This window comes from Montipora capricornis, chromosome 1 (genome assembly GCF_036669925.1).
Source record: "Montipora capricornis isolate CH-2021 chromosome 1, ASM3666992v2, whole genome shotgun sequence".
In the NCBI taxonomy this organism is placed as follows: domain Eukaryota; kingdom Metazoa; phylum Cnidaria; class Anthozoa; order Scleractinia; family Acroporidae; genus Montipora; species Montipora capricornis.
Window position 1 is genome coordinate 17838638 of NC_090883.1, and position 25000 is coordinate 17863637.

General features: G+C 39.6%; 3 protein-coding genes across 7 annotated transcripts in view; 2 read left to right on the plus strand and 1 right to left on the minus strand.

Moving 5' to 3' along the window:
- LOC138017478 (major facilitator superfamily domain-containing protein 6-like) overlaps positions 1-3212 on the plus strand; it is a 3424-nt gene extending 212 nt beyond the window's left edge. The window contains exon 1 of the mRNA XM_068864573.1: positions 1-3212. This exon is cut by the window's left edge and continues 212 nt beyond it. Within this exon, the coding sequence (XP_068720674.1) occupies positions 1-1870 (1870 nt within the window). The 3' untranslated portion in view covers positions 1871-3212.
- A 3123-nt stretch (positions 3213-6335) lies between these two features.
- On the minus strand, positions 6336-17017 carry LOC138018133 (secreted protein C-like). Of its 3 annotated transcripts, XM_068864941.1 has the most exons (13): positions 16832-17017; positions 16406-16506; positions 15683-15730; positions 14917-14958; positions 14063-14248; positions 12699-13003; positions 12202-12351; positions 11753-11876; positions 11235-11294; positions 10383-11020; positions 9721-9750; positions 7452-7586; positions 6336-6676 (listed from the first exon to the last, which is right to left on the minus strand). In XM_068864941.1, the coding sequence occupies exons 2-13, from the start codon at positions 16455-16457 to the stop codon at positions 6629-6631; spliced, it is 1818 nt and encodes a 605-aa protein (XP_068721042.1). In that variant the 5' UTR covers positions 16458-16506; positions 16832-17017; the 3' UTR covers positions 6336-6628. The 3 variants fall into 3 exon arrangements, with proteins under 3 accessions (XP_068721042.1, XP_068721089.1, XP_068721048.1); XM_068864988.1 differs by lacking the exon at positions 11235-11294; XM_068864947.1 differs by lacking the exon at positions 9721-9750 and having other exon boundaries at positions 16832-17013.
- Positions 17018-21731: 4714 nt separating this feature from the next.
- Positions 21732-25000, plus strand: part of LOC138018683 (uncharacterized) — a 14741-nt gene continuing 11472 nt past the window's right edge. Inside the window, exons 1-3 of one of the 3 annotated variants that reach the window (XM_068865400.1) lie at positions 21732-22131; positions 22426-22544; positions 23716-23778. In XM_068865400.1, coding sequence (XP_068721501.1) covers positions 22490-22544; positions 23716-23778 — 118 coding nt within the window. In that variant the 5' untranslated portion in view covers positions 21732-22131; positions 22426-22489. The remainder of the gene's footprint in view (positions 22132-22425; positions 22545-23715; positions 23779-25000) is intronic. The other 2 variants (XM_068865456.1, XM_068865511.1) reach the window with 2 other exon arrangements.

Here is a 25000-nt window from a genome sequence, read left to right on the forward strand (position 1 = left end):
GGGACATTGGAAAGTAAACAAGGCACAGCTTAAAACATGGCTGCCCACCTTGTACTATTTTTTCTTCTACGGTGCTCTGGGTTCTCTCTTCCCATTTCTAAATTTGTTTTATCGAGCTGTTGGGATGGACCCATGGCAAATTGGGGTTCTTGGAGGTATTCGCCCTCTTGTCGCATTATTTTTCGCTCCATTGTGGAGTGTTGTAGCTGACAGGTGGAAGACAAGAAAATTGGTACTTGTTTTGTCACTGATAAGCTGGATTGCCTTAACTATGCCTCTAGCATTTGTGCGTCATTCAACGGCAAGCGAACCTTGCCCAGAAAAGAGCAACTCTTCAGAGCTTGGCCTCAAGACAAATGAAGATTTCGTGGACAATCGCGCGACCATTATAAATCGCTTTGAAGATATTTCATCGGAGGATGATCCTCTAGTTTCTTCACTCAACGACTACAGGGAAGATATGGAAAGCGACCTTGATAATTTCGAAAATTTAGTGAGGATAAATGCGAAGATACAAAAGACAAAGAAGTCCCAAACACGTCGGCGTGGCTTAGCTTTATTAGACAAGCCTATGCCTCATAGTTTTGGTTTGCCCGCGGAAATAGAGCTTCAGGGCCCGATTGAAAGCAAGGAAGAGAATAGCGAACGAAAACCGTTCGACTTCAAATCGCGAGGTGGTTCTTACTATAACAAGAGGAAAAACCCGAAGGCTGATACAATATTTACCGAGTTTCTAATTATTGTTTTCTTTGGCGAAGTCTTTCAATCACCCACAGATGATATAAATACCCATTATGATGGAACATTTTTGGAACATTTGGGGGTCTTGTACCAAAACGCGGCTAGTAACAACATATACAGTTCTATCGGTATTGGAGTTATAGCATTCACCACAGGTTTGATACTCCGTTTCGAATCTAAAATAACAATCTGCGACGAAGAATATGCAAATTACAAATTGCCCTTCATCATTTTCTCGTTGCTTATGTTCGCTGCTGTAGTCATCTCCTACAAATTTCAATTCAGTTACAGAAGACATCGGCGCTGTTTCGGAATCAAAGAATCCTTGAAGCAGCTGATAACATTAGACCATGCAACATTTTTGTTCATGGTTTTAATCATGGGCATTTTCCGAGGAGTCTTGTTCAACTTTGTTTACTGGAACATTGTGGATATTGGAGGCTCAGACCTTGTTGTTGGGATGACTGTTGTAAGTCAGCACCTTTCAGATACAATCGTGTCGATGTCGGCTCCAATCTTGATGACCTACATGGGATACATCGGCATGATATATCTGGGCCTGGCCTCGTATGCTTTACGCTTCGTTATCTATTCGTGGCTAAGTACCCCTGAGTCTGCTTGGGTCACTCCAACAATCGAACTCTTGCAGGGATTTTCACATTCCACAGCATGGTCAGCATTCCTTTTGTACATCACAAGCTACACTCCAACATTCTCCTTTCCCACGGGGATATTTTTGCTCCAAGCGCTCTATCTGGGGGTTGGTGGCAGCGTCGGAAGTATAGTGTGTGGGATACTAATCCAGACTTTCTCCACCAATGTCGCATTTCGCTTGTTCGGTTTTGTAAGTGTTTTTACCTGTTTGGTGTTTATGATGATTCAGCCGACAGGTAGGCAGGAAACTCTCCCTTCTGAAGCAGACACGATGTTATTTCTCACGGACGAAGATGATTACTCAAGTTACAGTGAAGATGAGATTTTTGAGCGCAAGCGACGTGCAATTTTGCATCTCCCCTCTGAAGACAAAGGTGACTGTTCTATCCAACCACAAAAAGTGGTTCTGCCTACATATAGTTCCCCTTTAGTGCCATTTTGTATGTCCCTTGGGAAAGAAATTCACTTCTCATAGTTTTTTTCCCAAGCAATTTTTTGGTGTTTGCGAACTACAAGCATCTTTTAAATGTAGGTTTATTTTGAATCTTACAGATTTATTTAGAGAAATATGTTGAATGGGGTTCTTATAATTCAAAACCTGAGTATGATGTGCTGTGTTTGATGGGGACCAGTGTAGAGAATATTTCTAGCATCCCGAGGCAGAGAACGTAAGGAACGTTAAGGAATTTTTCGAAGCATTCTTTTCTTTCCTCGTTGACTGAAAAAAAGATGTATTGAGAACAATTATGAGTATAACCAGTTCTCAGTAACCAGAAAAAAAGAAAACCCAAGTAAACAAAAGCTACGGTATTTTACTGAATACACCACATAGAGTTATATAAACAAGGTTGCACAAGGTTTTCAAGTAAGTAAATAAAGACCTACCAGACGCATAGAAATTGAGCTCTAATTTTTATACAAATCAGAGCATGTAAACAATGCGTTCCAAGAATAACTTACGAGGGCTAGGTTCCTTATTTTTAATTCCGAGAATGATTACATTCAAGTGAAGCTATGATCTTCGCAGTTGTGAACACAAATTTGCAATTGCGTAGAGAAGCCTGAAAAATTCAGGATTTCAACGGGATTTGAACCTATGACCTCGTGATACCGGTGCGACACTCTAACCAACTGAGCTATGAAGCCACTGACGTTGGGAGCTGGTCATTTGTGGGTTGTAATGTTCCCGTGAGGAATGAATTATTTGAAATGAATGGTTTGAAGTGGTCATTTGAAGGGCCTTTGCACATTCAATAAATAAATGAACCATCGTAATTTTGTGAGTTACGCTATTTACAGTATTCAAGTAAGAGGAGGATCAAAGCATAGCAGTGATTAGCTACACAACCTGAGAATCGCAGGAACTTATATCTTGGAGGAGCAAGACTGGTGTTGTGGTGAGAGCAGTCGCTTCCCACCAATGTGGCCTGGGTTCAATTCCCACTGGACAAGGCATCGTACGTGGGTTGGGTTTGTTGGTCCTCTACGCGGTTCGGGGAGGTTTTTCTCCGTGTACTACGGTTTTCTTCTCTTTTCAAAACCAAGTTTTTAATTGATTAACGTTTATTTGAGTAAATTTCAATTCACGGTTTATCATCACCATCATCATGGTAGTGTTACCTTTTGTTGGTGAGGTGAACGATTCAAGTGTTTCCAGTGATTTTGCTACACTTCATTTTCCCTTTGAAGTGAAAAGTATTTTAAAGGTGTATTATTGTCGAGTTCGAGTCTTCCTCATTTGAGCCCATGCGTCAAAACTCAGAATCTGAAGAATCGACGAAGAAGGAACGCTTGGTGGTTCGAGTATCATTTATGAGTTTACTGGGAAGGCCAGCAAGAAAAGGATCTTTTATGCTGCCAAGAAATCGACGATGCTGTGACTAAAATTTCCACTCAATAATCTTTTTGTGTTTGAAAGGTGATATTTATGATGAAACGTTAAGAAACATTTCAGGCTAAGTGAGAAGAAGCTGTTGGTCGATGTGTTTTGCACCGAGGTATTTTATTTATGCAAGTTGTCATAGTAGAGCACAGGCGCGCGAAACCCGTCAGCGGAGCACCATGGGTAGGATTTTTTGGGAACATCTATCGATGCGAGAAATTTCGGTTATGACGGTAGCGCGTACGTCCGTCCGCCCACCCGTACAGACTGTCGGGGTGGAGGTGGGGAGGCAAGACAGCCTCTGGGGACTGGAGTGTTCGGGCAATTTTCGTTGTAAGTATATGTAATCGCTGCATGGGCCACAGGGCAATTAAGAATTAATTTCACGCGTATTTTCAAAGTTCTCACAAAATTGCCCGAGTCGCGAAGCGACAAGGGCAATTTGGAAAACGATTACATGTTTATCACATAAAGGGCAAAATTATTGAGGGAAGCCCGTTCAGTGCCGCGACAAATGACAATCAACACGGATTCCCTTTCAGTTAAAATCGTTGCTGTCAACAGAATTAGCGCTTAAAATAATTTATACGTGGACAAAAATGTAGTTTAATCTGGAAAAAATTCTCTTGTCACCTCGTTTGCTCTGGATAAGCAACTGTTCACCAATCAGGATCAAGTAATCATGCCCTCTTGATTACCAAAAGTGCCCGGGGACAGCTATTCTTAGAGTTATTTTCATTTCATGGAGTTATGTCGTAGAGTTAGAGTTAAGTTTCCAAAATTCAAGATTTTGGACTTCCAAAATCTTGAATTCAAGATTTTGGCAGTCCAAAATCTTGAATTCAGGATTTTGGCAGTCTAAGTCATAACTCTACTGAAATAACTTTATTGATACTTAACCTCAAAGTGCCCTCGTGATTAAGGAAAAATGCCTTCCGTCTCAACCAATCAGCGTTCAGTGATTTTGCCCCATATGTGAAAAGAAAAAGATAATAATAATAAGCAAGCGAATATTAACGTTGAAAGCCGACGTCTCGTTTCTCAAGGCAAAGTGAGTAAGTAATGCAAAGATTTGATTTCTTTAATCTAGCATAATAACAAAGCATCACAAGTTCTTCAAGTGAATACCTTTGCGCGAATCGAGTCCGTTTGCACGTTTAGGGATGGTTTGAAAATTCTTATGAAAAGCATCTCATTAATTAGGCAATCAAATGTGTTAGAACATTTAGGTTATTATACAGAGAAACGGATATCGAGGAACATATCTTGAACATCTCCTCGTACGAACTATCTTTTTTCCAGAAATTGGTCCTTTGTCGAGGTTTGAAGTTTGCACTTCCCGAGAAAGTATCTCCTATCGACGTCATGGTGACCTTTGAAAAAGCATACTGGAATATTGAGCCCCACCTTGCAAATGATGACATGAAAGAGCTAACTGCTACGACACTACGATCTGTGACATTGGACTACATCAACCAGAAGGGACTTAAACCGCAAAAAACCCTTATGAAGGCCATCGAGGAGCTGAGAAATCGGGACTACATAGTTGTCACAAAGCCAGATAAGGGTTCCGGAGTTGTTGTAATGGACAAATCCGAATATCTACTCCTGCTATCTGAAGCCTCCATCAATGACACTAGCAAACGTAGACCAGTTGATACAGAGAGACCCAAAGCAAGAGGAAGGCCAGTGAAATATTATCATCCGCTTTTACAACGGGAAAAGCAAATTAATGCTCTCATATCTAATGTACTACCCAAGCCCATTGCCGACTCCATCCGTCCCAAAGGTTCTAGACTCGCACACCTATATGGCTTACCTAAGACGCAGTAGGAACAACTTGTTATGCGCTCAATTCTCTCCGCTACACATACTTACAACTATGCGTTGGGTAAGTGGCTGGATGAGAAATTGAAACCACTCTCATGCAATCAGTAGACGGTCAAAGGTGACAGGGCACTAGAGTACTTTAACTGCAAACGATTTGGTGGCTGAGAAACTCATATGCTCAAATGCACCCAATTGTAATGCGTCACACGCCCCAATCTGAAAAATGTTTACTTCAGTAACTCTTAACTCTGTCAATCACCGCCCCTTCCTTCCCCCCGTGTTCACCTGGGGCAATGTCCAACTTTGCCTGCTGACTGGGAAATACACAAACCACGGTAAATGGCATTTTCCATCGAACGAAACAGTGGAAATTTCGGGTGCTTGCCATTATGCCATCAAAGGTCAATTTCCAGCCGGACTAAGGGGTTCCATTTACATTTTGACCGAAATTTCGGTTACATCACAGTGAAATGGGACTGGAAACGAGAATTTTTGTAAATGGAACGGCACGTTTCGGTCGGACCGGACCAACCGGTCAAAGAGGACCACCTCCAGAGGTGGTCCCAAATATTCCGGTCGGACCGAACCGAAACGGACCTTTCCATTTGACTTCAGCCCGAAATGTCCGGAAATTTTGGCTTAATTGAAAGCACCCTTCCTTACCATTTGCTAAGTTTTCCAGTTTCCAGTCTCTCGTCAGCCGAAAACAATTGCAAATGGTAAGCGCCATCTCGTTGGGCTGGTTTGCTGATTTTGGAAAACTGTTACCATTACTCATCGGTCATCCCAACCGGTTTGTTCTGACAAATGGTAAGCACCCCTAATTTCCTCGAAACTGGAAGTCCAAACATGTTTCTCCCCTAACCGTTTTCTCGTATGCAGCTTGGGATTCTACGGAATCTTTACTCGACATTTATCACTGTAACATGGAAAAATGTATTACATTTACTGTAGTGCTAAGCATCAACGTTTATTTGACTGAAATCCCACAAAAGTACGCATTGCGGACCTATTTGTTTCATGCAGACTACAAAATGGCTATTAAATGAGAAATTAAATGGAGTCTGCTTTTACACTGATCTCAGTCTCATTTGATACTGATATATACTTCAGCCTTTTCCTTGTTTTGTGATGAGCCGCAAAAAAAAAGCTTGGCCAATATCGAGCCATCTTGACCTCACGCTTGATCAACAACCCATGTATACAATACTGAAAACAGCAAGTTGAAATTTACCTTTATTCTCTCATGGTGCCTAGTACAAAAATGTATATTTTCGAGCATTTAAGGATGACACACTTTTGTTCTGTTTATGATAAATTTAACACAAATTTTAATTGATTTGCTACGATAGATCTTAATTTCAGCAGATGTCTTTGCTTTCCCTTCTTCATCCATCCGACTTTCTGGTGTGTTGTCTTAAAATGACGTCATCTTTTATATCAAAGTCTATAATGAAAGTATGATTTTCTTCTGTTTTAAATCGTCGAAACAGCAAAGGTTTGATAAGCTAATGTCCATCTTTAATGTGTTCTTGATTGTTTAGAATGTTGCTTCTTCACCAGTTTACTCTGAGGAGAAGGTATATGAGACAAGCAAATTAATGAGCACATTTTACGAATAAACATGCTGCTAATTACTCGTTCTTGCCAATGGCGGAGGGCGCAGCACAACAAATTAGGCCGTAAGCATACATAACGCGCCTCTAGCAACTTACGACCACGGGTAGGGAGGTATTTAGCTGGGAGTAAATTTTGACCAGAAAGGAGGGAAAACCGGAATAGCAGGAGGAAAACCAGTTTGATGTTGACTGAAATTCAGAAACTCGCAGAGGTGGGAGGATGACCATTTCGCCAGCACCTGACATTAGAGATCATCTGAAATGATCACCCATCCAGGTATTATGGCGCTTTAGCAACGACGGTTGCAACACGCACGAAAGCGTCACTTTTTGTTGCTCAATAATGGCTATGTTGGAACTATTCAGTTCTATAAGCGTTCTAAAATGATGCCGCAGTAAGCTACTACTGGATCAGTAGGAAAGAGTTGAAGCTTGTACATTCGTTCACGTTGTAAATTAAATGTGCAACTTACCTAGATGCAAAGTAACGTTTGAAAAACAAACAATATAAATTATCTTTATCATGAAATGATCATGTCTTGATCATTTATGTACAGGTGATGTTGCAATAATTTTCATCATAGTCAGCAAACCGAATCGCCCCTACCGTAGGATGGTGTACCCATAAATCCAAAATTGTTCACCTTATCATGTAGATGCTATTTGAATGAGCTTGTTCAAATTTTGTAAATTAAGACAATCCTCTGAAGAAAGACCATACCAACCTTTTTAACAGATTTCTTGTGGTCACGTACAAGGTGTTTCTTTGGCAAAGCACTCTTTCTAGCAGATAATTTGTTTTGTAACTTTCTTTTCTTGTGTTTATTGCTTGCCTCGTCTCTCTGATGTGTCTTTGAACGCTGAAATATTAAATAAGCATTGAGTCGCTTTAGGAAGCAAATACGCAAATACGCCTCATAATCTTTGTTTGTTACTATCGATGCTGCTAAAGATCATGTTTTGCTTTCTTTGTATTATTGTTAGGAAGGAGAGGTGATCTTGAGATTGGATGTCGTTTGTGGCCTGGACTGGGTCTTAACTTGTTATTCTTATCTAAAGTTGATACATCCGCAAAACCATAATCGACCAAAACTCTCAATACTGCCATAATAGTCGCCACATGGTATTCCGCATTCTCGTTACAAAAAGACTCTACAAAGTCATCCCACATGGCTCAACAGATTTTTAAGACCGAGTCAAACCTCGGTACTAACATGGTGCGAAGTTCATAATTCGTGCACCAGTTACGCACATAGAATAAATTGTTTAACACCTGGGGAAAAAATGTTTGCGATAGTAACTGAAACACAAGACCTCTTCAAGGCGCTGTTACAATGTGTAATTTTTCGTCAACTTTCCTGACAACGCCATGGCAAGACCATTCGAACAAAGTGACACTTCGTAAGGACCAAAAACGTTCCATCGAATTTTTCTTACGAGGGGTGTTACATCTGTCTTGAAACTTGTTTAACAAACGGTTTGTCGCATCAGCCAATAAAAATGTCCCTTTAACCATTGCGAGAACGAGATACGTTGCAACAAACGTTGCCCACTGTAACACCCGTAAAGCAACTTGTCGAGGAACAAAATTGCTCCACAAGTTGAAAGAAAAATTGCTGAGAATAACAACACCTTTAGACCATTGGGTAGCTTTCGCAAGAGGGGAATCCTTGCGAGGAGTGCCCATTTACAAGTAATTTTGAACACTCCAGTACCCTTAGAAAAACTCAGATACTGAGTTCAAGGGCAAAAAATAACCAAACCTTGACCTCACTGCCAAGTTGTCCCAAATAAGATGAGACAACTATTGTCAAAACCTATAAATAACTGTGGTAGCTAATATCTATTATACGGTTTTGCTCGATGAGTCCTTCGGAGCACATGACCTTTCTTTGAGAGATAAAAGCATTTTTTAATACCGCTAGGATCATCTTTCGGCGAATACAGCCGTCCAAACCACCAACCTCTGTGATGCCGGTGCAATGCTATTCCAACTGAGCTATGAAGCTACGAAGCCACACAGTTGGGAGCAGGTCAATTTCTTGGGCTCATGTGTTCCCGTGAAAGGAATGATCAATAAAAGAAATGTATAGAGTGGTTTTCAATTGAGTGTCGAAAGTAATTAGTGAATTACTTTGGTTTATGATTACCTCACTCAGTGATTGGTTCAAAGTTCTCGCGCCATTTTTTCAACCAATCAGAAGTGAAACCAAAACCAATCGTGGCTCGCGCGTGCACATTTTCCCGCGCTTTGTGTCGGCTACGAGTAATTACTTCGAGTTTTGATTGGTTTACTGGAATGTCTTTTTGATTGGTCAAAATAATTACTTCGGTTTTGGTTTTACGACACTCAATTGAAAACTGCTGTATTTGAAGAGCGGATCAAAGCTATCCTCGTACTTATCGGGATAATTTATTAACCAATTGTCTCCGACTTCTGAATTCCGTTAAAGCCGCCTGAATTTTTCAGGTTTCCAGATAAATGCGAGGATCGCTTCAATCTTCCGTCTATAAACCGCAGTATACAGTTCTTTTAATACCGAGGACGTAATACCCTACTCACTTTTAACCATCTGGATGATTTTTAACGGCCCACATTTTTAGATTTGTATCCACTTACAAATATAATTACAAACTACGGCTGGCTTTCTCTTCAGTCACTTTAAAGACCCGGCCAGGGTTCGAACGTGCGACCTCTCACGCGGTTCCCCGATGCCTTGACTGAACAAACTGAATGGTCAATCCTATGTCTGCAGAAGGTCCGGCTTTTCTTATTAACAATTGTGATGTTTGCAGAAGTTCCGTTATTATTGAGTGTCCAGAGATCGATATTACCTTGATCCTCGTTAAGTTAAGTTTTCGTAATGAGTTTATAGCCTAGGATAAGATAAAGCGATTAGGATTCAGAATATTTGTTAGATGCTTGAGTTTAATTTAACGTTTATCGTCGGTAAGTTGAACTATGAAGTCAGTAGTATAAAGTGGTTTCGTTACCTGCAAGTCACTTGGTCTTGCTATTGTTGACTGTTTGAGGATAAAAGTAAGTCGTCAGCCGTTAACTTGATGTTTTTGTCCGTAATAACTTTTCAAAATGAAACAATTATATGCCGCAGTGAATTATTGGCGCCTTGGGCACTCTGCTTAGGGCACAAGAAGAAGTTGATGCCCTAAATCTATGCATGGCCGAAAACGTCCTTTTATACACGCGTAAATTTTACTGATCAGTTGGGCATTTGTATAATAGGGCTGCAAATTTAAAATAACTCAGACATAATAACATATTGGTCATGAAAATCTCGTTTCACCATGATCAACAAGTAGTTGCCTCGTAAAACCAGTTAACAGAAAGGTGATGCTTTTTTTAAATACGCGTTGCAGCAGTACAACCTCTGATCAAGCACCAACAGAAATAATCGATCAGTTTAGGAAGAGCTCGAGGTTAACTAACTTAGCTGTCGAATACCTCGGAAACTAGGGAAAGCATTAGCAAGTAACTTAGAAGCATTATAGCTACCATAATTTTCCCCTAAACACTGATATGGTACTTTCACCCTTAAGGCACGACTTATTACCGATTTAAACAATAACCGTGAGCGGAATAAATGTTCTAAAGTAGAGCTGTGCTTTTCAATGCTTGAAATTTTAAACTGACTGACCTTTTTAAAGGCCATCTGTTGCTGTCCCAGATCGCCTCCACCACCCATGGCAGCCTGAAGTCCTCCAAGACCACCACCACCACCTCCCATAAGACTTTGCATTCCTCCTTGAAGGCTTGCTCCCATCATTCCTTGCCCCTGTAGAGCACTGACACCTCCATTGTCAGATAACATTCCACCTTGGCCCTGGCCTGTTGAGAGCGCTGATGCTACGCCTTGCATTCCTTGAAGGTCTTGCATACTTTGAATTCCTTGCATTCCTTGCATTCCTTGCATTCCTTGCATGGACTCTCCAGTTCTACCCCCGAGTGATCCATCGGTCATGCGGCTTACCGCCGATTCGCTGAGTCCTCCAGCTAGACCTGCCTGTCCCAATGCCTCTTGACTTACTGCTCCTGCATCCATAGCCCCTCCAAACCTCTCTGATCCTGCCATGGGAGACTGTTCCATAGATGCCATTTGGCTCTGACCACCCAGTTGTTGTGCTCCTTCTAATCCCCCAAGACCGCCCATCCCTTCACTCAATCCTTGACTTCCTCGAGAAGCAAGACCACCCATACCCATGCTGTCTTGTTGAGTGGCTCCCCTCATTTCACTTGGTGATATTTTTTCTGCTTGGTGAATGAAATTAGAGATTTCTGTGGGAGAGATTTAAGATTGACAACGCGGAGTCAAAAATGATCGGAATAAAACCAAAACAAAGTCATTTCCGTATGTATGGAGGATGCAAATAGGTTGCAATTTAGTTTTTTCGTCTCGTTCTTTAAATTTAACCATATTTTAAATCCCAGGAACAACGCCAAATAAAAGGGATAGACAAAGAAAAGTGCAGAACTAGTCGGTCAAACCAACCTGGCTCGCCAAAGGATGATCGATCGGTTGAATAAGGTGAGGTAACGTCTTGAAACGATTCTGTAGGGCAGGGAATCATCATGCAAGCATGCAAAGAAAGATAAAGCAAAAAAGGGCATGAAATAGTGATGGAAGATAAAACTCAACGTAAGCGAAACTGGTACTTATCCTTTCGTTAATCAGCATGCCAAGGATCCTTCAACAAAGACGACAAAAAAACTAACTTCTACGGATTTAATTCCGTGTAATTTTGCTTAGAAAAACGTTTATTTGGAAACAGAAAAGTCGGCAGTTGAACCTTTAATCTAGAGTCCATCCAGGTAGTCACAGTTTTTCTTGAATCCATTTGGTGGCTCATTTGAGTCTTAGCAACAAACTACCTCTTCTACTAAACTAACTGACAACTAATATCAATCTTTAAAATTTGAGCTCTTCCTTAATTCCCTTTTTCTTGCATTTCTCACTATTCTCACTTTCATTTCCGATACTCCAGTTCTTTTTTATAAAAGTGCTGATACCTTGATTCTCCGATGGACTTAGGCTTTTTTGTTGTCCTCCTCCTACGAATGGCATTGATGGATTCTGTCTTGTTTGTCCCTCTGGATTTGTAATTCTAGGTTGCATGCCCCCTTGCACTTGAACCTAATTAATTGTAATGGTAAAAAAACAATACTATATTAGCGAGCTTAGTTCAGCCAGTTGCATTCATTTACGGGCATAATTACTGACTGAACCTCTAGCCATTACATCTCTGGTAGTGACGTAGACCTCTCGATGACAGAGAAAATAGGGCCTTAGGCAGATCAGCCAAGGAAATTTAGTTTGATCAGCTCAGTATTTACACAGCTCCTTTTCTATTCGTATTTTCTTTAAATTAATAGATGAGTGTAACTTACATCGCATCAAATATTGACATTTAAAGCTACAGCTATAATGGCTGGGTGCTAAATGAAGCAAATATTTGTACCGGTGATCCTGCCCCACCGACAACCGAAGCTCCGGCATTACCAATTGAAGCTGAACCGCGTGAGGACTGGGACTCAGCTGCGATGGCGCGCTGGATCTCATCGAGTTCGTGAGCGCTTTCAGAGGCGACCTGGGCCTGTATGCTCTGTTTCTGAAATAAACCAGAAAGTAGTGCAACTCAGTCATCGGTTAAGCAAGAAAATGATTCCGGTGGTTCTTTTTTGTTCACACGAATAGGTGATAGAAGGCGGAATTCTGGAATACCGTCTAACCTTTTTCATGTGATATATTTTTTCCATACAACATTGCTGGGTGGTGGTGGTGGGGGGGGGGGGGGGGGGGATGTGGGTGGTTTCTGGAGAGAGAATTTGCTGTTATACCAAAGACAAAATATCCTATATAACCGAAAATGTGAAGTGTCTTTAAAGACATTTTGTCGGGTATTGTACCTTCATCAAGCTAAACTGTTTAAAACTCTTAGCACTATGCGTGGATTACCTCTGCAGCATCCTGTCTCTGTATATTAGTTGCCCAGTTTACTCCCTTTGATGCTTCATCCCATCCTGTTCCTCCCCCTCCACCACCTCCCCCTGCGCCGTATCCTTCTCCTGTTTCATATTTTTTTTCTTCCTCCGCCTCCATGGCTAAACGATCCTCCAGTCTGGTGTCCTCTTTGTAATCATTATTGTTTCCTCCGAGATCACCGAAGCCACCTAAGCCGAGCATTTTTCTACTCGGCTTCCGATTCACTTTATGTTCCTTCACTCTTTTACTGTTATTCCCTTCGTCGTCGTCTTCATTTTCTGAAAAGACATGCTAATATGTTAAACCTTCTATCCGTAAAGTATTTGAATCATCATGCATTCACTACTAATAAGGACTCTCACCGGTAATATGCTGCTAGCTCTAGGACTCAGCCATCGTTACAACTAATTCCTAGCTGCTCAATGTGCACAAGAGATTAATAGAATACTTACAACGTATTAACCTCTTAAGGAGGGGGGGGGGGGGATTTTTCTTCTGTTCGACTGTTCCCAGCGCTCACAAAATGTGTAAGTGGTGATAATTTTGCTTGAAAAAGTATAGCATGCAATAGAAAGGTATTTCAAGAAATGAAGATAGGTGTGGATTTTCCCAGTTGCTTATTGTGTGCACGAGCACGGTTTTACATCCAGGTGCTATCGACTCATGATATTACCATTTAGTAGATGCTAAAACAGTGGATAGCGCTTAACTCAAACCATCTTGTCGAGGTGACAGACGAAGAACTTAAGGACGGTGCCTACTAATTCAAAGGTATTTTTGCGCGGTTTACTGAATATGCGGCAAAAGCAGATCTTAACAAATATTATTGAAATCCAAAAATAAAAATCGAGGGTAACCGCGCATTTTTCGAAGATAATTAATCAACAATATTTGTAAAGAGCTTTAAAATACAAAGCAATGTATGGCGTTCTTTGCCAAATTGAAGCTTAATTATCTCTGAAAAATGCATGGTTACTCCCAATTTCCTTTTTGGATACCATGAGCACTTGCTAAGTTCTGCTTTCTTCGCATAGTTTTGAACCGAGCAAAAATATCCCTGAATTAATAAGCACCGCCGATAGGAAATCCGAGTATCTCGAGATGCGCAGAACGTATGCGCAGTAACAATAGTAGGTACCGCCCTTAATTATTTTGAAGAAAATGCATATTTTTCAAATAATCACCTATGTAATTATACTAAATTAATTATTCACCTCAGGCTCGGTGAATATCGGTGAATGAAAACCGAGACAAAGTCGAATTTTTTTTTTCACCTACATTCACCTGGCCATCGGCGAACATATTGGAATAGGACGATTAAAACTAAAAAAGCGTGCCTAAAGCATGCGTCCTGGTGTGCAGGGTTGGCTTGTTATCCACAGTCACGTGATCCGTGCTACCTTCAGCTTCTTCGGATGAATCTTTGTCGTTAGTAACTCTTGATTCAGCCTTATGTCCATGTCGCACTGCATCTTCAGCAGCTAGACTAGCATCTAACTCAGCCTTTTTCACAGCTTCTTTTACTAGAAAAATCAAAGCAAGGAGTCGTTTTTCGATATTGCACACAGATGGAAACCTTACACACGCAGATTTTTTCTTTGAATTGTTTCAACTAGTTAAACTTAACGTTAGGTTAAGCTACATATGGCTTTATCCAGAATAATGAAATGAATTAAGAGAAAACAACATCAAAGAGAGAGTGATATCAACGGAAATTTCTGGTATATTTCCTCCTGCACGCCATCCATATTTTCAACGGAGCTGAAAAACAGAAAGCAAGAAGAGCAGTGCTGAGAGCACTCTCTTCCAAACAATGTGGCCCGGGTTCGATTCAGATATGGGTCGAGTTTGTTGGTTCTCTACTCTGGTCCAGACGTTTTTTCCTCACTCCTCAAAACCAATGTTCAGTTTAATTTCTACTTTCAGTGTCCCCATTTAGTGTCTCAGCGCTTATTTTTACGTGTCTAATATTGTAAGGGTGAGAATGGTGACGATATATTAAAATTCAGCTTGAAAGAGAGGTTTAAAGGACAAATACAAAGGAAAGTGGATGATATGTAAATAGTTTAACATTCATTCCAATGTGTTTCTATTGTTTTTGTCCTCACTGCCTCACTATCGAGCTGCATATTTGATATTTCGACTTGAAAATGGCCTATTGCAAAACACTTGTGCACAAGTATTGACTCACCTTTATCTTCAAGATTTATTGACTTTGAACTTGTTTGGTTTGCTGAGAACATATAAAGTGAACATAAAATCTGTTTTTGCTTTTCATGTAAACAAAAGTTGTTTGTCAATTAGTGGTTGTTGTTGTCGTCGTTGTTCAGTGTTCTTGTTACGGTGATGTTGTTGATCCGTGTAAAGGGAAAAAATCGTACTCTCATAAACAAGCACAATTCAATAAATCTGGAATGGTAATACTAACTCTAGTCCTTTTTTGTTAAAGAGGTTTTCAGTTGAGTGTCGAAAGTAATTAGCGAATTGCTTTGGCTTTGCGTTACTTCACTCAGTGATTGGTTCAAACTTCTCAGGCCACTTTCTCAACCAATCGGAAGTGAAACCAAAACCAATCGTGGCTCGCAAGTGCACATTTTCCCGCGCTTTGTGTCGGCTACGTGTAATTATTTCGAATTTTGATTGGTTTACTGGATTGCCTCCGTCCTTTTTGATTGGCCAAAGTAATTACTTTGGTTTTGGTATTACGACACTCGATTGAAACTCGCTCTATTATTATTTTGAATCTCTAGCGATTGTCCCATTACAATCATACACCTCATTCCCAAAATGGCCACGATTTTACTATTGTTTCGTTTGCTTGCAAATTAGCCTTTATTACTTCGTTCAAGGTTAAATAGTCTTTTGAATTTTCAGCTTCAGAACGAGGCAACAAGGGCTAATTTGCAAGCAAACAAAACAATACGAAAATCGTGGCCATTTTGGAATAACATATTCACCTTGCTCCTCCCCAGGCTTCTGAGAGGCATCGAGTGGAGCGGACAGCACTGAAATATATCAACGCGTTGATCAAAGATTAACTCAGGCTGCTTTTCAGACAAAATAATGGCGACATAAGGACAGGGAAAGAAGCCTATGCCATCATTAAATCAACTCTGCAAAAATGCACATGAAAATCTTGTTCATGTATCAGATGTCATCATATTACTGCAAATACACCACTTGTTGTGTCTTCGATTCCAACCAAGTGATGAGCATGCGGCCAAAGACCTCACGAGTCATCTTACTAGCTTTAACATAAACACGAAACACGTATGTGTTCATATGGACATATAGTGTTTTAATATCTAAAACCTTTAAGGGTTTAGAGGGAACTCCAAAAATGACTCCTTGATGGCTCAGGTGGTAGTATACTGCACGGGTAGGCATCGCCGAGACTGTGGCTTCAAATCGTGTTAAACCTGAATTTTTCGATACTGCAAAGTAACTCTCATAAATGTGATGATCTAAAATCCAAGCCACAATGTTTATTTTTCAATAAACAGAAAAAATATGCTGTAGACGCAACTCGATCAACGTAGACATAACTTGTGGTCTGGCCTCAGTGAGTAGCAGGCGGATTTACGGATTTAGGATGGAAATATAACCACACATTCATAACACAATTAGTCAACAACGCTTAAATCGGCACTCTCTTCCTGTATGCTGTATTCTTATCTCACCTGCTTGAGACAAACATAATGCCAAGCACGCTAGAAGAAGTCTTATGTTCATCCCACAGCGTTAGCGTGTTCGGTATTGGTTATTTATTGCAAAATTTCACCTGTTAAGAAAATGGAGCAATATTATCAACAAAATTTATAGTTATGTATCATAACAAAGATTTCCGCCTGAGCAAACAAACAACTAAATGGGCAAGAAAGCCTCAGAGCTCTAAAATAAAAGTTTTGTATTTGTGAAAGCTCGAAGAAATGTGTTCTTTGAGTTCTCCACGCCCGGTGGCTGATTAGGAGAGGCAGGTCGTTTTTACTTTGTTTGTAATAACGATCCATTGTTTACAAATCGTCTTGTTTTGCTTCCAAAACATCGATGTTTGACATCATGTAGCTTTGAATGAGAATTTTAAGCAAAAGGGTCCATGAACTTACCGCTTAAACCATGAAAATCACGAGCAACATGGACTTGGAAGCTTTTTCCTATTTGGTCATTTCCTTTCAATGACGTCATGAGGTCGAAGAAGTTTTTTAAACCGAATGAGATTAAATATTAACTACTCTGTTTTGAGCGCGGGGAGTTTAAAGATCACTGGTTCCAATGAGGCTTTTTTTAGAAGGAAAAGCACAAGGAGCATTTACGTTCCTTTTCAATTGAAGAAAACGTTCATTGGACAATGATTTCAATAAATGGAGTAATTTTCTGTCATATGCATGCTTCGGAAGATTTTAACAGTGTTCACTGTTTCGTTCTTTCGCACCTGTTACCTTTGAAGACTTCATGATTTCCGAAGACACAGGCTTCAAAAATGCTTCATCAAGTCCTTATGGTGTTGTGTTGTTCAGTAGCATAAAAAAATAGAATGTCTAGTTGAAGGTAAATATATGATCTGTAAAAGGAAAGTCGAGTGGTATGAAACTAGCACGTCGTAAATTTCCGATACTTTTCCGGTTGGAGGGCGATTAAAAGCGAGAATTCCTTAGAAAGAAAACAAACAAATAAACAAACAAACAAACACAAAGTCAAGTTGCGTCTCCCGATTTCCAGCTGGATGTGGCCATCCTACTGTACTTGATATCTAAAGGGGAAAGAAAGCTGGTCATGCATAATGATCGAACCAGGTTGTGGTGAAGTAATCATAACTGCAGAAAATGGGTGATTAACTTCACGAACTAGCCACCGTGAGGCCAAAATGAGTTTGTTGTAAAGGTTGTTAATGAATCTGACCGGTAATCTGGAGAAACTGTTTCAGTTCCCGCGTACGCCACTTGTATCGGCTTCAAGATTGACAGAAGATACCCAAACAACAAATAGACTAGGAAAAATACTCTATTTCATGACAGGCAAACCGCCTAAAAATAAATTAGCAGTCTCAGATTCCCTTATGCTCATAATGCTCCTAAGTTTTAAATTAATAATTATTGCATTTGAGCCGACTTCGGAACAATATATGTATAATTATGCGGTGACGATCTTGGTTCGTCACATCCAAGAAAGCCGAATTTAAAAATGATTTTATGATTCATTCGTAGTATTTTTTATCTCTCCCGGTATTCTACTCATTCAGTTTCATAAACGATGTTGGTTTCGCTAAATTTTGTTGTTCACAATGTCGATCAGGTAAATAAATGTGCAAGGGTGAAAACACAGGGTCAGAAAATACAATAACGGAATAAGGCCCCATTAACATTTCTTGAAGTGTTGATCCAGTCCAAATTTCAAAGTATGCAAAGTGAGCTTTTCCACCAGTATAGCTTGCCGTCTTTTATTGGCATCTACGTAATTGTGGTCAATTCTTCCGATGTTGTTTGTTGGTTAGTAGATTCCCTTGGAACGGATGAGGTTAAGAAATTAATGGGGCCTTATTCCGTTATTGTATTTTCTGACCTGTGTTTTTTAAGTTCTTTGTTATTTGAGGCTTACCTTCCGAACCGGCGGATACTCCTTTTGAAACAATTCGTCACGTGACCTTTTTTCATTAACACGCTGATTGTGCTAGTTTCATAAATCTTTTTTCCAGAAATAAAAAGAGCAGCTCAAAATATGCCACCACGCCGATTTTCGTAAGTATATCCTCTAAACTGGTGTTGTTACAGTTGAAAGAATTTATAAGGATTTGTATGGGAAAAGGACGCTTTGCCACCCAGTCACGCTTCAATGATTTTGTTCAAATCCTTGTATTTTTCTAAGTTTTCAAACGGCTTTAAAACTCTTCCTTCGAACTATGAAAGTCTGAAAATTTTCACCCTTGCACATTCATTTGCGCTTATTTGACCCATGGTAAAAGTAGGAATCTGATCTCGTTTTGTGGCGCGTAATTATGAAAAATTACATTGGAGGGTAAGAGCTTTTCGTTCGCAAAAAAAGTATGGAATTTTCGAGTGTTTTTAAACAGGTAAAGATTATATATATGACAATTTTAAAATGGTCATATAATCTTTACCTTAAGTGGTATTTCTTTGAAAAGTTGTATTCTGGCTGAGACAAATGCGATCTTTCCATATCACCAGTTATCAGTCATGTGACCAGTTTCTTGCAAAAGGCCTATTACGTGCCATTCTGGTGTCCTCTGAATTCGCAGTCTTGACTTGACGTCATTTAATGGAAACTTTAAAGGGAACCTCTACTAAAACAAGAAAACAACTTTTTTCCAATGAAAGCGCTTGTATCTAAAATAAATAAATTCCAAGACGCTTGTACTGGTTTTCAAATTTTCTGGGCGCCGCCATTTTGAATAATTATGATGTGTCATGATTGCTCTGTTGTTTCAAAACGAATGATATACACAAAAAAATTCTGCGGGTTGATCGACTGGGAGTACGACAATTAATCCCAAACAGAGTGCAGAAAAGTGAAATAGTGCAGAAAGTTAAGATATAGACTTGCAAACAATACGCCTTTTGAACACCATTGCGAGCAAAGCGATGCGAGCGACTGACGTCCCATGACTACGGACCACACGAAAACGGGCTTTGAGAATGTAAGTAAAATCGTTGCATTGATAGCCAATCAAATGCAAGCCCTGGTTAGCGCAATTCATGGCGCAATTTTTCCGTGATTGCGTGATACGCGTGCGTTGCTTCTGCTTTATCCATCTCGAATTTTCTCATGTGTATTATGAATAAGTCATCATATGATTTTACTCGAGCATTTTGGAATAAATCGATAAGCACTTGTAATGCTTTTCAGATACTACAAATATTGCACGAGCCCGAATTTTGTGCGTCTTTGAAAAGCTTTACATGTGCTTATTTCTTCCAAATTGCACTCGAAATCATGCGATTACCTACTGAATCAATCCATTCCGGAATTGCGTAGCAAACTGGGGCGAGTTTCAAATCTGAACAAATCGATAAATTGACACCATCACATGAAAGATAACATTGAGATTGGCCATCTGCTTAGGTTTAATGATTTTAGGTCAAACAGAGACCAAGTTATGGACCTTTGAACATTGTTAAAAATCCATACAAACGTCTCTAATAATGAAGCTGCGTCCCCCCAAACCATATACTCTTATTACTTTTTTTTCGATTTCTGTAATATTCCTAAAAATAGGTAAACAAAATGATTTTCATCTCACCTATTTCCAAATAGTAGGTCCATGACAGGATTTTCCAGTTGTCCCAAATCTGATTAAATTTTTTAAAGGGGTTTATCATGGTTTTGGGGGACGCCGCCTTAAAATTAGCGTCGTTTGTATGAATTCTTAACTATGCTGGTCTCTGCTCGACCGAAAAGCATCAAACCTGGACAGATGGCCATTCTCAATGTCCTCTTTCATGTGATGGTGTCAATTCATCGATTGGTTCAAATTTGAAACTCGCCCCAGTTCCCTGCGCAATTCCGGAATGGCCTATACAAAAAGCTGTGGTGTGAGACCGCAACACGTCAAAATTAGTCGACACAAACGCTTTTCAAGAAGACATTTGTCCAGCAAATTTGATTGCGCGCAACCATTATTTTTTTCGGTTCAAAATTATTGATTATTCGGATCGGAGGTTTCCTCTAGATCTACGACGGAGAAAACGTCAAATCAAATTATAACTTTGCACTATCACTATCTTGAGTGTTTCGCGATTATTCCGTCTCGTCCAGGCCGTGCAATGTGGACCGGAGGTATCCTAGGAATAAATGGTATGAGCGGTTTCAAAGTAAAAATAGAGACAAAAGGCTCACATTTGTATGCTCACGTACACCTTGGCGTCAAAACCTCAAATTTGGTGATGTCACATCGTCATGCAGAGTACAAATTCAAGAATATGAGCTGAAATCCGTGCCGCACTTGCAGCACGAATTTACTACAACAACATAAAATTGGAGCAACTTACGTTTTGTGAAGAGCGTCGGCGTAGACAGTCCTGGGAAAAGAGAATGTTCCCCTTCCGACTGACAAAACTCCCAATGTCGGAGTAGAACCTTGAAATTAAGAGGGGTGTACACTTAGAGTGGTTAAGTGTACAAGAGAAGTACATTTTTTTCAAATAACAATTACATGGATGTTAACTGGTTTAATGCCAAAATAAGACAGTGCACTTATTTTAAACGAGGCACAAATTAGCTCGTAGCAAGTAAAATTGTTGAAGTGTCCACCACTTTGAAGAGCCTCGTTCAAAAGACTGAGACACCATAAAGAGACTGAGTCAGACGAAAGAATTAGCAATAAAGTTTTAGCTTAAGAATTGGTTACGATGGAAAGGTAACGGACAATCGAGGGAAGCAGGTAATAACCAATCAAAATGAACAGTCAATATTGTAAAAACATGAGTGATATTGGATAAACTTAATTTAAAAGAAAACAGGATTTCAAGGCTCGTAGCTCTCGCAAAGAAAATGACGATTTCCATCACTTTTTTCCTCAGTCTCGAGGTGAGGACTGTCTAATGGTAAAGGTAGTAGTTCAAATAGATGTACTGGTTATGCGAAACCCCGAAAACGTCAAAAGAGGAAACAGTAATGTCGCACTTTATTTGAACATTACCGTGACCATGCACAATCTTTAATTTTTTGTTTGGTTTACAACTGAGTTTGAATAAAGTAATCGAAACTTTTGATTGGATGTCTTTTGGAAAAAAATGGTGTGGGTTGTGCATGGTCAGGGCGAAAACAGCGAACAAAAACATAAGACAAAGAAACATGTTGAGTTTCATATATTAACTGTATTTGTCGACAGTCATCACGTTCGAGTTACGGCTAAGTAACCTGGCCTATGAATGGAAACGAGGCACTAGTTGACCTTAGTTTTTGTGTGTGTTTTTTTTAAATGCAAATACGCACTAGTCAGCGTTAGAGCAACTAAAAGCAGGATCCCTAAATATAAACTTTCCAGCAACCTTGGTGCAATTCTCAGGCCAGCTTACTGAGTCAACAACGGTAACAATGAACAACTTTGGTAATTTATAAGATCCTCAAGAATTTTCTTCAATAGAGGAGAATGAGAAAAGAGAAAGAAGTATTGACATATTTATTCTTACACTTCGACGAAGCAAAGAGAACACAATTGTTTTTAAGTGAAAGTGTATGCGAAGAACAGAAAAAAACCTGCAAATTGCAACCAAACGAACAAGTGGCATGTGTTGGTGGCAAAGCATTACGTCATGAACGTAACGAAGCGGGCAAGAGGACACGATTGGATTCAGTATCTCGCGAAATGTAAAAACGGAGAAGAGAATCATTTATGAATGTAAGATTTCATATTATCTGGCCTTGGACCTAGAAACGAAGGAAATCTAAGGTATTTTTTTCAGTGAAATTAATCTTCTAGCTCATAACAGGTGGTTCAAAGTATATGATTTCACTTTGTCTTTAAGGTTCAGGGTGACTCAGTAACAAATATATCTTGATGTCCCCCGGATCACGGGGCTACAAATTCCTGTGTTTGGCCTCTGTTCAAATCTCAAAATTAAAAGAAACTGTAAATTCTTGAATGGTACTTTGGAATTGCAAAAATCGATGGCTTTTGACTATATATGCAGACACCACCCTTGACAAAAAGTACAGTCCACCTTTTGCTTTCATTTTAAAATAGCATCTCTTTTCACCGTTGGATAAGATAATCAGCTGTACAGTATATACAAAATGGTTCGTTGACAATGAATTGGATGATATTGACAACTGTGCTCGTTTGTCTGGAGATCATTACCCCAGGTAAGCTTAAATAAAGTTTCTACGCCTCAGTGATCGTTTTGTCTTGAATCGCTTGCTTTGTCTGTGGGCACCAGTATTTAGTTTTGACAGGCGTTTGGTTTACCAAGCTCTTTCACCATCTGTTTGATTTATTTACACAATACGTTTTTTCGCAACGACACTTATTTTGCTTTTAGCGTTTGTCTGTGCGCCAGAAAAGTATAAAGCTCTCGTCAGCTAGCGCCCATTCTTACTCTACAAAGACCAGTCCCCTTTCATCGTTTAGTGTCCTCCGACCAACCCATACTTTCTCTTCTTCGACGAACAAAAAAATGATTGTTTCATTGATGACGAGGAGAGAGATTTGTAACAATTTAATTAATTGGTGAAATAAATATACGATGTTAAATCGGTACAATAATTCTTATTGTTCGTGCTATTGTAATATCCTATTATTGCCGGTATATTCAAAGACTGACCTTTTCATTTAGCAATTTTTTTCTCTTCAGAAGCTAGGATCGGTAATATAAGGGGGCGCATGGCAAGCTCAGTAGTCATAGCACACGATCTTTTTTACAATGATATGGCGACCATAGTTTGTTACTTAATACTCTTCTTTACTCTAAAAGGTTTTCACCGCGGGTTACGCCGGTTAGCGTTTTCTTCTTAAGAATAGCAAAAAGTAATTATTAACGATCATCATCATCATCATCATCATCATCATCATCATTATCATTACAATTATTATTGTAGATCGCTTGGTTCAGAGCTGAGTAAATCATTAAACCTAAATGAAGATAAGGATGCCTTTTAGTTTGAAATCGTTCAAAACTGTTATTTTATCATTGATTTTTTCCTGGAAGCGTGAATGGGGTAGGACAAGCCGAGGAGAACCTTTTCGAGCAGCCATAGTAAGTATCGAATCAAATCCGCTTATGGTCGAACCCAAAAGCGCATCTCAGACACTGGGGAGGAAAGTCTTCTCTTACAACGAACCTTTCTCGCCACGTAATTAAAGACCAGTAATGACGTTAAGAAATTAGCGATCTGAGCAGCTTCAAAGGAATCAGGAATAGATTTCAGGCTTGTCCAGATCTCGGACTTGTTACCGTAGAAGCCGCGTACCAACCCTAAAAACCAAAATAATATACTGATGAGTTAAATTTTTAAAATGCTCTGCTCTTCTCAACAGCCGTTGTCGAAAAGATGCTTAAACGTGAGATTAAAATTGACAGACGGAGCCCTTGGGAATACGGTAATTTTAGAACAGAATTAACTTTATTGCAAATTATTTACTTTATAGAGTCGTTATTCGCTGAGTGCGCTTTTCTGAGTTCAACAGAAAGCAACCTGAAAGAAATGTAAATTTGATGTGCGGTTTACAGACGAAAGAACTAATCCTCGCACTTAAGGTGGCTCAAACCAGTTTCAGCACTTGAAAGAAACGTTCTTATTAGAAGGATTGACACTGCAACACTTTATCACTTAACAGCAATGTTATGGTATCACATCAAACACCAATTACTGCTGAAAAAGATTCGGTCATTTTTGTGAAGTAACAAGTTACCGTAGCAACAGGAAAGTCCTGCAAAAACACCACATATTTTGGCTTTAGTTGCTCGTATCTCAAAAACAAACTCGCTGACCCCCATTTTTTATTTCTGAAATGTTCTCAGCGTGCCAGAATGAAACTTTCTGCAAAGTGTAAAACAATTCTGTGAAGCGGCTTCAGAGCCACCTAAACTCATTCCTCTATTTTAGGTAGCTCTGAATACGCTGCACAGAATTCTTTTAAACTTTGCAGAGAGTTTCAACTTGGCCTGCGGATCACTTTTGTGCAATAAAAAAGTGTGGTCACGGAGTTCGTTTTTCAGATATGAGCAACTAAATACAAAGTATAGGATGTTTTTGCAAGGCTTTCCTGTTGCCATGGTAATTTGTTACGTCACAAAAATGACTGCATCTTGTTCAGCAATAATTGATGTTTAACATGCTACCATAACATTGCTGTTACGTGATAAAGTGTTGTAGTGTCAATTCTTCTAACAACAAATTCTCTTGTAAGAGCCACCTTTATATAACTGGACAATTTCAGCAACTGTCAATTTATAGACACATGCTTCTACGGAATCCAAACCCATGACCACTGAACGAATCCCACCTAGGCGGCCTGAATTTCTCAGGTGTCTATAGAGCAGTTTTCAATTACAGCGAGTGTCATAAATTAAATTCAAAAGTAATGACTTCGACCAATCACAGCAGATTTAAAAAGCGCAATGAACCAATCCAAATTCTTAGCATTTCCATGTAACTTGCTCAAAGCGCAGGAAACGTCGCGCCTGCAAGTCGCGATTTGTTTTGTTTTTCGTTTTCGTTGATTGATAAACTGGCGCGAAATTTTAAACCAGTCACTAAAGGTAGCAATCGCAATCGCTTTATTTTGTTTCGACAGTCATTTAAAAAGTGCTCTAAAATGG

Excerpts from the sequence above, each read along its gene's own strand:
- LOC138018133 (XM_068864941.1), bottom strand. The coding sequence starts at position 16,457 with ATGAACATAAGACTTCTTCTAGCGTGCTTGGCATTATGTTTGTCTCAA. Across the intron at positions 12,352-12,698 it reads AGAGACAGGATGCTGCAGAG|AAACAGAGCATACAGGCCCA; the intron begins GTAATCCACGCA and ends GGTTTATTTCAG. Across the intron at positions 7,587-9,720 it reads CAAGACCAAGTGACTTGCAG|CGTTCAAAGACACATCAGAG; the intron begins GTAACGAAACCA and ends TTAATATTTCAG.